Source organism: Dunckerocampus dactyliophorus, chromosome 2 (genome assembly GCF_027744805.1).
Source record: "Dunckerocampus dactyliophorus isolate RoL2022-P2 chromosome 2, RoL_Ddac_1.1, whole genome shotgun sequence".
NCBI classification, from domain to species: Eukaryota; Metazoa; Chordata; class Actinopteri; order Syngnathiformes; family Syngnathidae; genus Dunckerocampus; species Dunckerocampus dactyliophorus.
Window position 1 is genome coordinate 21962253 of NC_072820.1, and position 17220 is coordinate 21979472.

Sequence of the window (17220 nt, forward strand, 5' to 3'; positions counted from 1 at the left end):
ATTCCACTTTCTGTGCCAATGCTATTTCAGATATTTGGTTTGTATCTGCTTGTATGTATAAGAGTAAATCTTTATGTACATAATAATTCGTTATAAATTGGTTGATGCACATGATATAAAGTCCATTCTTCACAAAGTTCGCAGCTGCTTTTTTCTCATCTTTACAAAAAGGGGCAGGTGAAGGCCTGTCTCACGATTGGCCACGCGGGCCGTCAATCTACAGTAGGCGGGGCCAGGGTCTGAGGGGCACAGGAGAAACCACAGAGCTGTCAAACGGCAACAATCGCCTCTGAATTATCACCGTAGGCGGAGAAAAACACCCGACATGCCTCGACTGGTGCCAAAGGAGAATATCGACGACAAGCTTCGGGACTGTGTTTGAACGCCGTTTTCGCTGAATATGGACAAAACTCGCTGTGTGGCGCGCTGCTGGACGTCGGGCTAACGTCTATTAGCTTGAGTTTTGTTGACAAACTAGCTAGTCAAGCTCACCGAGCTAGCTAGCTAGCTAGCTATCTAGGTAAACGTAGGTTTAACAAGTTGTTGGAGTCATTTACATAGCTTTTTTCCCGACAAACGTCCTTTTTAATTTCCTGGAGGTGGAACAAACGGAATACCCAGCATGAACTGATGTAGCCAAGTCCAAGCAGGTATGTACATCTTGTGTGTGTGTGAAAGCAAACTTAGTTTCCTGTCTGGCGTCAGACAATAAATGAAACTTTATTCGCCTCTGTGTAGCAGCCACAGCGGCCTTAGACGTTATCTAACGGCCTCTAATTAATGAGATTTGCTCGAAAGCCCCTTTGGAAGCATTAGCCGTCTGAGGCATCTAGATAATGAGCACGGATGCTGCTGCTGAACACCCCCCCATCTCTCGTGGAATGGCAGGTATGCATACCTCCTTTTCAGACTGACTGGCTGCAGATAAGCAAGGACTTCACTTGTTGGTGTGACCTTGATCGAGTACCCTATTCATATTTTTGTTAAGACAAAACAAACCGCGTCAGTAAATGTACTGTTTTATAATGTAGTCATGCTTAATAACACTGAACTAATGACACCAACAGCAAGCAAGACATGACAAGGTTACTCAACTGGTGCCCCGCGGACCAAATCCGGTCCTTTCTGAAAATGTGTCCGCTATAGTAATTTAGTTGGGCAGCCCTGCATTATAACATCACTTCTATTTGAATCATTGTTGACAGCCTCTATTAGGGTGCATTCACAGTTAATTTTTTTGGTACGGCGGGACCTAACGGTACGGACACCGCCTGAGATGATCTTTTAAGAGATCAGCCAACCGCACCAAAGCAGCGGCTATGATGTCACCAAATGTGAGAGCAGCAACACCCAAAAGAGTGAAAATCATGAATGAAAGTTAAATGTAAGTCCAGAAGCGTAAATACAGTTAACATACTTGGATCTTTGCAACAAAGGAGTCATGTCTTTTATGTAACTTCTTTCCTCTTCGTTAAAACTTAGCTGGTAAAAATTCCGCCATAGAAGCAAAAGTCTTAAAAGTGTACTGTATGTGACCAGGAAGTCATGTTCTTTTGGAGGTGTGGGGTCGTCAGACAATGTACATGTCACATACGCCTTCAGGATTTTGCCTCTGATTTTTTTGAAGCTGTGGTGGTGTGCTGCATGGGAGGATGGACTGCTACCGCTGTTTTTTTTTATGACTTGTTTATTTATTAACTTATTTAACTTTTTTTCAACAACCAGCAGAACATGAACCGAGAACATTGCAAAACTAATTTAATGGCAAAGTTGCGGAAAGCACTTAAAGTGAGCGTCTAAAATGTCGAGCCTCCTTTTGTACAAAATTTTGCACTATTGACACAAACCTAAATTTCATTTGAAGCCTGTTTTAGAGTAATACGAATACATGGGAAATGAATTGTTCAATAATATATTTTTTTGTTTAAAATAACAATTAATAAAATAAAGTCATTTAAATATTTTTGTTATAGAATAGAATATTTGTGTTTAAAGAGTGTAAATTGAGAGTCCAGGGTTATGATAGCACAGGTGTATCCAACTTGCACCACACCATGAAAACTACATTGACAAAAGAAAAGGAGATGTGATCTATTTGTTTTGTTTGACTGCCAACATGTAATTTGTACTTTATTTACAAAGCATATCTCCACCCAGTGTGCTCATTTGTCATTAAATATAGGTGTCATGTTTGAATAGAACATTTTTTAAAATTCTAAGAGGTGAATTAAATATTCTTTGTTGCGCGCCCATTTTTTCCAATTTGATCTTTTATTGGATCTTTTATTGGATTAGGGACCTGACTCAGAGAGGTTTGTTACAAAAGCCAAACAATATTGGTGGCCATGCTGTGTAATAAAAAAGTAAATTCAGCAATACTTGGATGGCATTATTTTTAATGCTTTGAAGAGCTCTTTATTTAATTCAATTCCACAAATTCATGTTTGTAACAAAAGCTTATTTAAAAAAAAGGTTTGGATTAGCAAGACTGTAAGTAAAAAAAAAAAAAAAGGAATCTGAAGCCAAAAAATGTGGATCGGGACATCCGTAATATGGAGGCTTTTATTTTGTCACGGCGCTGCACCATGATCAATTACATGTAGCAGAAGCCCTGGCCTTCCAATCAAAGTTCAACTTTATGCTTAAACGAGACAATTATTTGGTCTGCTGTGAACGCTGAAGTGTGAACTAAAGTGACCACCAAATATCTTTTGCAATTTTTGGTCCGGTCATTTCTGTAACAGTGATGGATTTGGGACAGCACTACAATGTCAAAATTGAAGGCCTCAAAAGTTTACCTCTTGGCTGTGGGCAGCTCTGAGGGGTGCCCATCTGGTTTGGAGTAACAACAGACCACATTTTACAGGCTTTAAAAACGGAGCAAATCCCACTGCTGTGGTGAATCAATGAATGAGCTCCAGATATGTACAAAGGGGGTAGTTAAGCAGCAAATATAGCAGCCTGGCCTCTTGTTCAAATTAAATGCGTGTGTGCACACGACTGATAAAGCAACCGTTTAGCATTTGTATGGGATTTAATGCTGATCGGGTTTATTTATTATCATTACAGTGAGAAAGGAAGTTGTCAAAGATGTCCCTGGAACACAGTACAAATTTAAAGAAACAGGAACATTTTGGAAATTGAATGCCCCCGCGACCCTAATGAGGATGAAGCGGTATAGAAAATGGATGGATGGATGGATGGAATGAATCCATTCCAGGGTCATAACACTTTACGTTTTTAACTTTTACAGAGCCTCCCACAGGACTGCAATCTACTTGTGGCGGTGGGATAGATGCCATCATTGTCTAATTTGCATAATCTGCCATAGGGCTGCAGCTATTGAATATGTTGGTAATCGAGTATTCTACACATATTTTTGCTTGATTAAAGAGTAATTATAAATACAAAAGAGAAAATAAAACATTTCACTAAATAATGAACGACCAATTGGTAGAATTTTTTATATAATTAAAAGTTTTATTTTTTAAATTCACAATGTGCATAGGAACACACTGTATTTTCTTGGGTCTGATGGCCTACATGATGGTGCTTCTGTAGATGAATTTATCCATCCCAGACTTAAACTATTTACTGGAAAAGGAGAGAAATAATAATTACTAAGATATTACTCAGACTAAATTACATGTTACATTATTTTGATGGCTGTGTATTTATAAATCCTAAACTTAGATGGGCTGACTAGAAATAAGACAAATATTCATTATGAGGTATTGAGTTTTTGCAGCTTTCAAAGTAAACACCTTCTGTAGTGGAACACATTACTCTCACATTACTCTAAGTGGGTGAGACATACACTTCCTGTCCATTACACCAGTTCTCGGCCGTGAACTTGCACAAGATCTTTTTCACAAAATATTTTAATATCCATCTCCTATGCCGCTTATCCTCTCTAGGGTCGTGGGTATGCTGGAGCCTATCCCAGCATCCCAGACAAACAACCATTCACACTCACATTGGTACATATGGACAATTTACAATTTAGAGTCGCCAATTAACCTAACATGCATGTTTTTGGAATGTGGGAGGAAACTGGAGTACTCCACTCCACACAGAGATGCCCAACAGAGATTCGAACCCAGATGTTCTCGATCTCCTGACTTTGTGGCCAACATGCTAACTGTGTATATAGCCACCGTGCGGGCTATATTTTAATATATTACATATTAATTGATATTTATATATATATATATATATATATATATATATATATATATATATATATATATATATATATACACATATATATATATATACACATATATATATATATACACATATATATATATACACAGGGTCTATAACATGTAAATTTGCTGCGGGGGATTTTTCAGTGGTTGCTGTAGGCAGGTGGCTGTTCTATAAAGGTGGCCGCTAAGACAGGTTTGACTGTGTATATATATATATATATATATATATATATATATATTTTTATTTCTCCAGTGATTTATTTATTTGAATTTATTTCTTACTTATTTTGTACTTTTTTTTTTAATGGGGATACACGGGGGTTGACTCCGTGGGGGCGGGTGCTGGGTGTTCCACCTTTGCCGCCTGGGCCCCCATGGGATGGGGTGGCGATACCTCCTCCGTCCCTGGGTGGGGCGTGGGGTGGCCTGGGGTGGGCCGGGCCCCGGTCCCTGGGGGTGATGGGTGGCGTGGGGTGCGGGCGCTCCCAGTCGCGGGCAGGCTCCTTTCCGGTTGGTGGAGGTGGCCCTGGGCCTGCTGGTGTGTGGCCCTAGGTGCCCGCCTGCGCCCGCCTGCCCCTGTAGGGGGAGGTTGCTCGGGCCCTAAATATGTGGCTTTTCTGGCTCTCTTATCCAAAAAGGTTCTCTACCCCTGATATAAAAATTGTCAATAGTGATATATTGTGTGTGGCGCTCCGTCAGAATGCCTGCCAGCTGTTTCCAATCAAGCTTAGCGTGAGATGGTAATTGCGACCTATTCTCAGCAGCAGTACTCGCTCCAATCTATTCCTGCTCGCAGCTCCTGAAATTAGAGAGCAGGGCTGAGGCATGGCACCGGCGGGCGGGTTTGTCTCTGAAAACTAGGTGCCATCATAAAGTAAAAAATGAAAGAGGGAGGAAGGGAGAGGACTCTTAAAGATGTGGCCGCGAGGGATGGCATGATCTCACACGATCTCTTCAGAGTCTATCGGAGTCCAAATGGAAGCACACAGAAAGGGTCTCAGTACTGGGTTCTGTACTAGGTTCTGATCTCATGAGACCTCGTTTGGGCTTTGCTTTGATGAAGGCGTCTTTTAGTAATTTGATACCATTATTTTTGCACTACGAGTGTGTCTCACGCTGTAAAATACACAATGATGACAGTTGTACATAACAGAACCTCCACTACTTTCTAACAACTGACTGACTCATTTAACTGACTCTAGAATGCAAACTTTCACAAATGTTTTCAGCTCAACACTCAATTAGACATTTTGTTCCTCCTGAGGAGGAACATAATAAAGTCCTACTTTAGTACTAATGTACTAAAGTATATCATATTTATCTAACATCTACATGTACTGTACGTAATGTAATGATAAGGAACATAACAGACCCATTTAGTAAGTTAAGCTAAAGTTCTAAAGGTAAAAAGACATTTAATTCAACATTTGCACTGTGATAACAGGTAAGTGCACAAAGTTTAAAGTCCCCCAGGAAAGAAAGAAATGTTTGCAAAGGAGAAAGTAACTAGCCTTTTTTTCACATGTCTTTTTCTGAAACAAATGTTGCTTGGAGTATATCTACTCCATGTCTCCTTGACAGTGTTTATGAGTGAACTTCGTCCTGAAACTTTCTCATGTCCACGTTGCGTCCTGATAAATGTATGGCACAAAGGTTCTAGAAGGTTCTAATCTCCTGACAATCCGCGTTCTTTAGCAATGCTAGTAAGAAAAGGACTCCATGATTGATTTATTTATCTCAGTGTGTTCATTCTCATTCAGGATTGCACCGGCTCACAACCTCCATCCGAGATGTGAGAACCCCCCTTCCACACATGCCGCCTGCTGGACCCCCACCTTCCCACTGAGCCCTCGACCTCTCTGCCCCAACTCTGTGCTCTTGTCATGTGGACAATAACATACATAAAAAGACTCCCGTTACCCTCTCTGGTGTCGCCATCTTTATCGCCATCCTCATCAGCGCTATGGAGCGGAATAAACGCAACTCCATCGCTGGGTTCCCCACGCGGCCCGAACGCTTCGCTGAGGATAGAGATGGCCTTGGCGGCTTAGGCGTTTGCGAGATGGGCATGGGGCCGCCATCGCAGGTCAGTTCATCATGCAATGGTCTTATAAAAGACGAGGCACGATAAGCAATGATAGTCGACTTCAGGGGCAGCAGCGTGATAAAAATAAAGACAAAATGTATATACATTTGTAAACCTGCTAAGATAACCTAACTGTTTATTGTGTGCCATCAATAGAAGCCTCCGCCCCTTAGAATTATAATGGCTTCATTCTCCTCCGTGAACCAGGAAGTAGTCTGTTAACTTGCATGTTCTGTGGTGTTCACCTCCAGGTGGGCAGGGTTTGCCCATCATCCTACAGAGCCCTCATCAGTGCCTTCTCCTGCCTTACGCGCCTAGACGACTTCGCCTGCGAGTGGATCGGCTCAGGCTTCTTCTCTGACGTCTACAAGGTGGCTCACCTGATCCTACTCTGCTCCTACCTGCTTCTATTGATCATAAATCCGGTTAGGCAGGAGACTTGAAATTGTCTACCTCAAACATTTTGAGGTCAAGTTGGATACCAAATACTTGACAGACTTCACTTGAAGAAGGTGTGTGCGCGTGTGTGTGTGCATATGTATGTTAATTCTGTCAGTTCCTTGCCTAGCCACCAGTCCTGAGGATGGGAGTCACACAACCATGCTCAACCATGATTAGTCTGGCCTTGTGGAATTTATGCCTGTCCATCAAGAAGCGACTACTTCTTCTAGTAGGGGGAACTAGTCGAATTGAACAAAAATAAACATTGAGCAGGCTTTGAAATAATGATGAGGAAGCTTTGGAGATTTTAGGATGCATGATGCAGATAAGCAGATTTACAGAAGGTTTGATGTGAAGGTACCAGGACAGAGAAGAGGAATACTTGGTCTTGAATCATGGAGCCCACGTTGAGCTGCAGGATGATGGAGAAGATGGGGGATGTGATGAAGAGGGTGGGGGGTGAACGCTGGGGGGTGGGGGCGTTCTGAGGACTGACCATCTGTTGTTCCCGCTGTCCTGTTATGCCCCATCCCCCCCAACCCACCTCATCCTGCCTTCTTTGCACTTGAACCGGGCACTTTAGAATGCATGAGCATAGTCTGAAGCAAAGCTCATCATCTGTGACACAACATGAGGTCCTTTCCTCAGATTTACATGCTGAGAGATGACATGGCCGAAGAAAACATCAAATTAGAGACTATAAGATGATAATGCATCATAATAATGAGCTGAGCATATTGAGATGAGCCCCCAAGTAACTTTGAGAAGCAGTGGATGGTCATCATGGATGGTCAAATGCACTGGCACATAATAATAATGACAACACCACCGCATGATCTACAATCATGCTCAACAACATTGGCATGGCTGTATAAATTAGGCTGTATTCCCTACGGGCATGACCAAAAACACTGTCATCTTTGGCATGCCAATGTTTTTGGCCATGACTGTACTCAGCATTGACATCATAATCATTTAAAATATACTGCACAAAAAATAAAGGTAACACTAAGATAACACTTCCTAGATCTGAATGAATAAAATACTCTTATTAAATACTTTGTTCTTTACATAGTTGAATGTGCTGACAACAAAATCACACAAAAATGATCAATGGAAATCACATTTGTTATTATTATTATTATTATTATAGTTATTGTGGGTGTCTTGCTGTCCACCTGTTGTCTATTCCATTTGCAAAACAGCATGTGAAATTGATGGTCAATTTGTGTTACTTCCTAAGTGGACAATTTGATTTGTGATTGTGTGAAGTGTGATTGACATTGTGATTGATTGATTGTGTTTTGTTCCTTTTATTTTTTTGATCAGTAATATTTAATAGCCTCATTGTGAGTACTCCTGTCATTAGCTAACTTGTTCTCTCATGAAGCTCTAGCTCGCTGGTAACATGTATGAGGCTTGTGTAATGCTAAGATTGTGGGATATGTCGTGTACGCCACAGCCTGAGGGGCGGCGTTATGTCACCGTTACCTAACAGCTCGATGGAAACAAAAAAAAAATCCCGATAATGGCAAATTGATCACACAGCTGGCTGCACGGTGGTCTAGTGGTTAGCACGTTGGCCAACACAGTAACAGTCCGGAGATTGGGAAGACCTGGGTTTGATTCTCCCTTGGGCATTTCTGTGTGGAGTTTGCATGTTCTCCCTGTGCGTGTGTGGGTTTTCTCCGGGTACTCTGGGTACTCCGATTTCCTCCCACATTCCAGAAACATGCACGTTAGATTAATTGTCGACTCTAAATTGTCCATAGGTATGAATGTGAGTGTGAATGGTTGTTTGTCTATATGTGCCCTGTGATTGGCTGGCGACCAGTCCAGGGTGTACCCCGCCTGTCGCCCGAAGTCAGCTGGGATAGGCTCCAGCATGCCCCGTGATCCTAAAAGAGGAGAAGCGGTATAGAAAATGGATGATCACACAGCTTTGCTATGACCGACCTTCTTTTAGTTTTTACTTCCTGTTTTTCCTTTCTCGCTGCACGAGCCTTTTATATACGTGTAATATTTCTAGCTGATAATTATTACTGTCGCTCGATGGCTTTGCAGGTGTGTCATCGAGCGTCGGATCAGGTGATGGCACTCAAGATGAACAAGCTGAGCAGCAACAGAGCCAATATGCTGCGAGAAGTCCAGCTCATGAACCGCCTATCACATCCCAACATACTCAGGTAGGTCCACTCACACACTGCATGTAGTAGAAATTCAGTGCAACCCGCATATGTCCACAAGCTGTCTGTGTCGACCAACTCAGCAAGTCCCGGTCCACCGTATTCTTCATATCTTTAAAACGTGCGTGCTTAAGTCGGCCAAAGAGGTCATAAAATGGGGTTAGTTTATGTCGACATTTGTTTTAGTATTGTTAACGTTATTATTGATAAACAGCGTGAAACCATAACAGCAACATAACTACTGTAGCATTAAAGTGTACACAGTGACTTCCAGTTCAGTGCAAAGTAAGCTTCCAAATAAAAGCATGGCAGTATTAACCTACATTCTACCACAGCAACTGTAAAAATGCACCCATTTAAAATTTTTTTTTTTTAGATCATTAGCAATCGAAAGAAAGCTGTATTGTTATTGTAGGTAAGACATACAACCAAATTACCACAGCAGAGTATAAAACAATATATGCAAACAAGATTTGAAATAATAAACTCCATTATTCCACTTTTTTCTTCTGTCTCGGGTGAAAGTCACAAGTAAATGTGCACGTAATGGCTAGTTTGGTTTTGATTTCCAGCTACGTCGACAAGCGCCTATGTCGACGTCAGCAGACAGTCCAAGGGGCGTCGACATAAACGGGTTCTGCTGTAATGATGCAAAACAAGAAACAAAGATATGGTGGCAAAAATAAAATCACAGCAGAGGGTACTGGGTTATGAAATGCCTCATGTATTATAAAAAGTAAAAAGTAGTTCAGAGGTCCCCAACCTTTTTTGACCCATGGACCGGCTTGTGTTCCCACAAATTTCTTGATGGGGGGGTGGTTATACATTATAGTGATTTAATTTATATTATTTATTATGTATTGTGTAAAACTAAGACCTGAATAACATCACATTAAAAGCACAAAATGAATGCCGACCCACCATCCACCAGTTCAAGTTCCAGCCAAGTCTTTCCAGTGAGATCATTACATCGCTGTTTGACGTGTGTGGTAAAAGGCAGTGTGCTAGCATGAATTAACTTTCCGACAAATGTGCACATTAGCACTAAATAAGTCATCAAAACTTACCTTTATGCATTCCCACATAGTATAAGCATTTGACACCAAATATGAGGTGAAAGAAAAATGCTAAAAATACAGTAGTAGTCTATCTGTGCGGCGAGAGAAAGTTTAGCACACGCACAATGGACATGCGTCAAATGAGACGGATGTAACAGAGAGAATTTTTCAAAATAAAACAAAAAAAAATGAAATGATGGAAGTTATTTATTCTTTCTGTGTGGCCCGGTAGCAAATGACCCACGGTGATTGGGGACCACTGGTCTGGTTGATGAAGGTGTCGGCAGCAAACCGTGTCAAACATTGTGTCCACAACGTTGTTTCTAAGCCGCCAGTTCCTGTTACAGTCTGTAGCCGATGCCTGCAGGCCAAAGGCGAGTAAGGAGGCCTCGTTCTGTCACAAGAACGCATGCCTCAACGCTCTTGCTTTAAGAATGCGGTCAAGGATTTGTCCCACAAACGCGCTGATCTCCAACTCCACCGGGAGGATAATCAGTAACACTGGCTGCCTTTGAAGTCCTCACACGGATGCTGATTGGCTTTTACACCCACAGCACCACTTTTATTGCTAGATTGCCCTATGACCTGTGACATCCTTTTTAAATGAAAATAGTCTGAGTTATTGGTTAGGTGGGATTTTTAATTTAATTCCATTCACCCCTGAGATCTTCAAATGCTTTTATAAAGTTAGCACTGCATCATATGTTCTATTTGTCTATTTTATCAATATGACAGAGGCAAAATATGTTGGACATACATCAACCATCACTTTCGTGCTCCGGGGTGTTTTTTGCAGCCTGCAGTGGGCTTGTGTGTGTAGTGTGCATGTATGCATAAATGTGTATCTTTTACAAAGCCATCTTTGTGGCGCACACCTCCTGTAGCAGCCTGTGTTTCTCTGTGTTGTCAGCAACACTGAAGGGGGGCATTGTTTGCTCAAATCCAAACAAGTTGGCCTTTTCTCTGCAAGTGGTAGACCCTCCATGACTCTACGCAGCGTCGCTTACTCACATGTTGGTCTTTCCCTCCATTAGAGATGTTTTCCAACCTCAGAAATGTAACATGATGCCAGTGAAAGGAGGGAGCTAGATAGTGTTTATTAGGGTGCTCAGACAGGCCAGGTGGAAGGAAAAATGGAAGCAATGCAGGTGAAACGATGCTCCAGCAAACTGGAGTATCATACCTGCGGGGGGTACTTGCCTGGTCTTGTCTGATGGAATTTCCACTGTGCTTCCTACTTTCTCTGTTTACAAGCAGGGCACAAGAGAGCTTTGCTTCATGTATGTTATCATGGGGGGGGAGCATAATTACATCATGATACAGAAAACTGAACATTTAAAAGTGAATGAACGGACCAATGTATGTTCATTCTTCCAGAATCCAGTGCCTAACCGATGTGTCTCATGCGCTGAACCTGTAGAGCCCAGTATGAAAAATCTATGAGAGTCATAGCACATTCATTTACAGCACAGCAACGTGCAAAGGAGAGTTCGATTAGGATTGTATGGATATTGGAGCAAAACCAAACATCTTTCACTGACTGCAGAGTTGTGGAGTGCTTCTACTACAGAGATCTTACTCAAAGGTAAACAAAAGGAGGAAATGTGACAAATTCAGGCAAATTCCAATGTCAGCTACAACAATAACAAGAAAATGTGATAAGATAATGTACTGTTGCAGCTTTTCTGTTAAAGAGACACTTACTAAATTGTTATTATTTAATATTTTTTCTTAGAAACCGGTGCAGTTTTATTTAACTAAAAATAAGCCTCGTGTTCATTCATTGTTTGTACAGTCCAACTTTTTATCATTTATGTGAAACCTGGTCTTGTTTTCTTTTAAATGCAATTTAAGTGCAAATATACGTGTGTTGTAGGGTAGTGTTTCTCAATTATAATCCGATATGCCCCGACTGGGTGACAGAAATATATTTGCGCCCCCCTGCTTTGAAATACTATTGAGAAACTGATAATATCTATTTATTCATCTGTACTGTACAGACTGAACTCGAAACTGAAATCAGCAAAATGCAACAAAATGGGGAGCAGTGAAGCATATAAGCGCATGCTGAGTACGACAAATTCATACACGATGACAGGTCTGCACTAATATTGAAAGTCCTCCCTGCCTCTCCCGCCGCACAGCCATGAATGCGCATGAAGAAAGTGACATTCACAAAAATAATAACATTCACTAATATTGTGTTTTGAGGCGCATGATATGTTTTACTGGCAGTGATAGTCACAGCTATCCGCTTGCTCTTTGCACACTGCACAGAGCTGACGATGTTGGACATCGATTGTTGTTTTAAAAAAACCCATATAACTGTTCTAAGATTTGTATTGACGCTGCAATCAAAGACAACCCTTTTGGATTTGATGTTGCATGCTACAACAGATACCACATTAGCTGCCGAGTTAGCATGTCAGAACGAGCCAGATAGCACTGCATTATCCACCAGCACTACTGTATGCCTACCATGGAGCATATTAGCAGGAGAGATGTAGATCAACGTATTACCACCTTAGCACTAGGGGTGGGGGAAATAATTGATTCTTAATGCATCGCAATGCGGACATTGACGATTATTAATCGAATCATAAATGTCAATAATCGATGCTGAAGGAAACAAAAAAAACGGCACAAAAAGACAGAAAGCGGAAGTCCCGCCCAGACAAGTTTATGGTGGTGCACCAAAGATGCTACCAGAATGGTTGAGCGTAAACTCAAACCCGCATCCGCTGTATTTAAAGTGAGCGTCTGGAAGCACTTTCGCTTTCACGTAGTTGAAGGTAAAGATGCAAGCTTTGCCATACAAGTTTAAAATATTTTGGGAACAGGACAATTATGAAAAATCACAAAGTATTTTCCCTTCCGAACAAGGAGGAAAAACAGCCGGCTGAAGTTGCTTCCGACCAGAGAACCATCGAGCAGGTGATAACTATTCTTCCACCCAACTTGGAAAATGTCACCGTAAGAGCGCACTTGATTACTGATGACTGGAAGCTAGCGTCTCATGTGCTACAAACGAGAGGAATGATATGGCTGAGCTGTTCAATAATGTTGCAGAGACATGTTGATTTCTTGTGGCCTATTCATTTGTGTTTTTTATATTATTTGTGATCAATCTATTTTTTTGGTTATCTTTTTTATTTTTTTTGGTTATTCATAATATACTGAAGTCTGCAAGCATTCTTGTATGAGAGCTGCTGGTATAGTAATCTATATTTTGCATGAAAGATTTTTGTCAGATATTTTTTGCTCAGGAATTTTGTTTGAATTCATAAATCTTTATTTGTCTATGAATAATGGCAGATTTTTTTCATGTTGGTTATTCAAAATATGCTGAAGTTTGTGTTAATTTTATACATGCTGCTACTGGCGCAGTTTACTTTTCCTGCTGGTTCTGTACAATGGCTAGATGTAACCTTGCAATTATAAGTTAATGGAAGTAAATTCATCTGTTTCTTGTTTATTTTAATTGTGGATCATTACAAATCTTTGTTTTAGTAATACACAGTAAATAAAAATAAATTATATATAGAAAACATTACGCATAAAAAAATGTACATGTCAAAATAACACCCTAACTAAAAAGAAAATTGAAAGACATATTTCCTGTGTTAGAGGTGTGCTCGAATGTTTAAATATTTATTTATTCATTTTTTACCATTTTTGTGTACTTCCGGGTCTGGAGGACGCAGAGCATGTGACGTCTACACCGGACTGTCCCACACGGAACTTCTGCTTCACTACAACGCATTCTCTGATATTATGCTCCACTTCTCTGTGAATTTCTGTTATTTGTTATATATTTTTATATATTATGCCCGTTAGTTGTGTTGGAGGCTTTTGCTGGAACACTCGAGGAGATGGGGAGATGGGCTTGTTCACATTTCTGAAAGACACCATTCGCCTCGTCAGATGCGTCGGCGAACTTTGTGGGACAAATGTTACTGCCCTACAGATCGAAATAAAAAGTCAAAAACCGTGACGTTCGACAGTGGAAATGCGTGCCAATGTGACAGTAAGTCAACATTTTTCCTGAAGTGCTTGTTCTGAGGCATTAGCTAGGTGGTTAATGTTGTATCTGTTGCAGCGTGCAACAATAAATCCAAAGGGTCGTCTTTTGATTACAGCGTCACGTAGAATAATATGTTTTCATGCCAAATTACTTGCTAAACAACATTCGTCTATCGCAGCCATCACCAAATGGCGGACCTCGGTCCAATTACGGACCCAGTGATGGACCTTTACGGACTCGCAACCAAAAAGTATATAATCATGCTCGCGGACTGATCGCAGAGGCAGTTTGCGGATGTAATTACTTCAGTCATTTAGGGTTACGTGGCAGCAAACGCGGTAACGTCACTGAAAATTAACCAATGAAATAGTTTACTTGTTGAGAGGTGAGAGAACCATGGCTTGCTCAAAAGTAACCAAAGTTGATAGACAAAACTGAACATTTCAAAGTGAATGGATGGACCAATATATGTTCATTCTTCCAGAATCCCGTGCCAAACCGATGTGTCTCATGCTCTGAAACAGTAGCGATTGTCAAAAGTGCAAACGTGATGCGACATTGCTTGACAAAACACATCATTGGAGGCGAAGGATCCACCCAAGTCTGATGTGAGAGTGCGGAAAATAATGTGACTTAACACCCAGTATGAAAAATCTGAGTCATAACACATTAATTTACAGCACAGCAACGTGCAAATGAGTGTTCTCTAAGGATTTTATGAATATTGGAGCAAAACAAAAATCTTTCACAGACAGGAGAGTTGTTCAGGAGTACTTCTGCTGCACAGACCTTACTCAAAGGTAAACAAAAAAAGGAATCATGTGACAAATTCAGGAAAATCCCAATGTCTGCTGCAACAAAAACAAAATCTGTAACTTTAAGAGGATGTACTGTTGCAGCTTCTTTTAAAGAGACTAATTATTCATATTTTTTCAGAGAAACCGGTGCAGTTTTATTTAACTTAAAAATAAGCCTCTTGTGTTCATTCATTGTTTGTACAGTCTAACCTTTTATTATTTATGTAAAATTTGGTCCCATTTTCTTTTAAATGCAATTTAGGTGCCAAGATAATTGTGTTGTATTGAAAGAATAGGGTGATGTGGAGGGGCACATTACATTTGATGTTCATATAAGTTATAGTGATGATGCAATTTAAGGCAAAAATAAGATCCTTAATAAGAAAATTGCCTAAACGGACCTAACTCAGTTTTAATTGAAGACCCCTGGTCTATTGTCTTCATCTCTGTGCAGTGTGCGAAGAGCAAGCTGATAGCTGCAAGTATCACTGCCAATAAAACATCATACTCCTCACAACACAATATTAGGAAATGTTATTGTTTTGAATGTGTCATTTTCTTTGCGTGCATTCATGGCTGTACTTGTTTGCACCTGGTTGCCAGTGTCCCAGTATGTGTTCTAGACCCGAGTTATCCAATGTTTGCACTGTGGTCAATTTTATAAATCCATGGCAAAAGCTTTGCCATTATCCACAAATGGCGAAAACATGGAACACTGGTGAGCCTTCCTTGACAGATAAGAATGAAACCAGCTAACGGGGGTGTGGCTGATGTCGACTTACAATAGTTTATTGAGGAGGATGGAGTGAGAGATTGCGTCGAAGGCCACACTCTGATCGAGGAGGATGAGTGTGGTAAGTCAGCTGGAATTCGCTGCTGTGAGGAGGTCATTGGTGATCAGGAGGAGGGCAGTTTCAGTACTGTTAGGGGCGGTGTTGGGGGTGGAACCCAGACTAGAACTGTTCATAGAGGGCATTATGGGTTACATGAGTGTGGAGCTGAGAGGCTACAGTTTTTCCAATATTTTGGAAATGAATGGGAGGTTTGAAATTGGGCGGAGGTTACTGTAGTTGTTGAGTCTAAACCTGTAGACAGCTGCAGTATTGAATGAAGAGGGAACAATTCCAGAGGTTAGTGAGGTGTGGATGATGGCAGAGATGAGATGGAGCAGAGAGAGGAGGCAGGCACTTGTCCACTTGTACTTGTGCGTAGGAAACTGCGTACATTTATGCACGACTCTTACCTTGCGTACAAACAAAACCTAGTGGTAGAACAGTGAAACTACAAATAGCTATGGCTGTGCCTGTCCAGCGCAGGCCATATCATCTTGCTACGTGCTTCACAACTTGACCATCAAACAAGGCACCGTCTCTCCCCCCAGAGCAGACGAGCCGAAGCCAAATGCCAAAACCTGCTCCTCAAGTTTATTTGTTTGTGATGCACATGTAGCAGTCTGCCAGTGACTTGTTGATTTGCAGTAGAGTGTGATATTTGTCAGTTGATTGTTTATACTTCCTTGCCCTCTTTGCTGTAATTTTGGGGAGGGGAAAAGTGGATTCATGCATTTTTTTAAGGGATTGCTGCCAAGAGGCGGAAATTAAAAAATGTTTTTAAAAAAATCTAATTAATTGATTAACCAAGAAAATTATCGCCTGATTAATCGATTATTAAAGTAATCATTAGTTGCAGCCCTAGTGTCGATACAGGAGGCGAGAGAATCCAAGTTGATGTCTTTCATGTTCCGGAATGAGATGACCGTGACCAGAGCCATGTGGTTGATGGATGTAAACAAACCCGGGGGGAGTAGCATGAGTTTAAAAAGGTGGTTCATGCTGGAAAACCCTCCAGTGTGGCTAATTACAACAATTCTGCAAAGATGAGTGGGCACAAAATTCCTCCACAGCGCTGTCACTTGCAAACGCTTGATTGCAGTTGTTGCTGCTAAGGGTGGCCCAACCTGTTATTAGGTTTAGGGGGCAATCGCTTTCTCACACAGGGCCATGTAGGGTGTTGTTTTTTTTCCCTCCCTTAATAATAAAAAAAGTTTCATTTAAAACCTCTATGTTGTGTCCAGTTGTGTTGTCATTGACTAATACTTAAATTTGTTTGATGATCTCAAACATTTAACAACAAAATAAGAAATCAGGAAGGGGGCAAACACTTTTTCATATTGCTGTAGTTGAAAATGGTGATTACCGACAATCGTTATTTTATTTTATTATTTAATTTGAAAACTGATTAATCTGATTACAAAAATTCATAATTTGACATTATGTGGCAAACTGCATTTCAACACTACTTCTACTGTTGCAGGTTCAAGGGAGTGTGTGTGCACGAGGGCCAGCTGCATGCCTTGACAGAGGTAAGATGTTCACTTTTTGCATCATAGTTTTTTGTACAAGGTGAACATCATCGAT

The 17220-nt window shown here is 40.9% G+C and overlaps 1 protein-coding gene across 2 annotated transcripts in view; it reads left to right on the top strand.

Annotated features, from left to right (window-relative positions):
* Positions 1-236: 236 nt before the first annotated feature.
* The window catches only part of tesk2 (testis associated actin remodelling kinase 2), a 31047-nt gene continuing 14063 nt past the window's right edge, over positions 237-17220 (top strand). Inside the window, exons 1-5 of one of the 2 annotated variants that reach the window (XM_054766618.1) lie at positions 237-650; positions 5972-6297; positions 6549-6668; positions 8803-8924; positions 17117-17165. In XM_054766618.1, the coding sequence (XP_054622593.1) occupies positions 6175-6297; positions 6549-6668; positions 8803-8924; positions 17117-17165 (414 nt within the window). In that variant the 5' untranslated portion in view covers positions 237-650; positions 5972-6174. Of the gene's footprint in view, positions 651-5971; positions 6298-6548; positions 6810-8802; positions 8925-17116; positions 17166-17220 lie in introns of those variants that run through there. The other variant, XM_054766619.1, reaches the window with a different exon arrangement.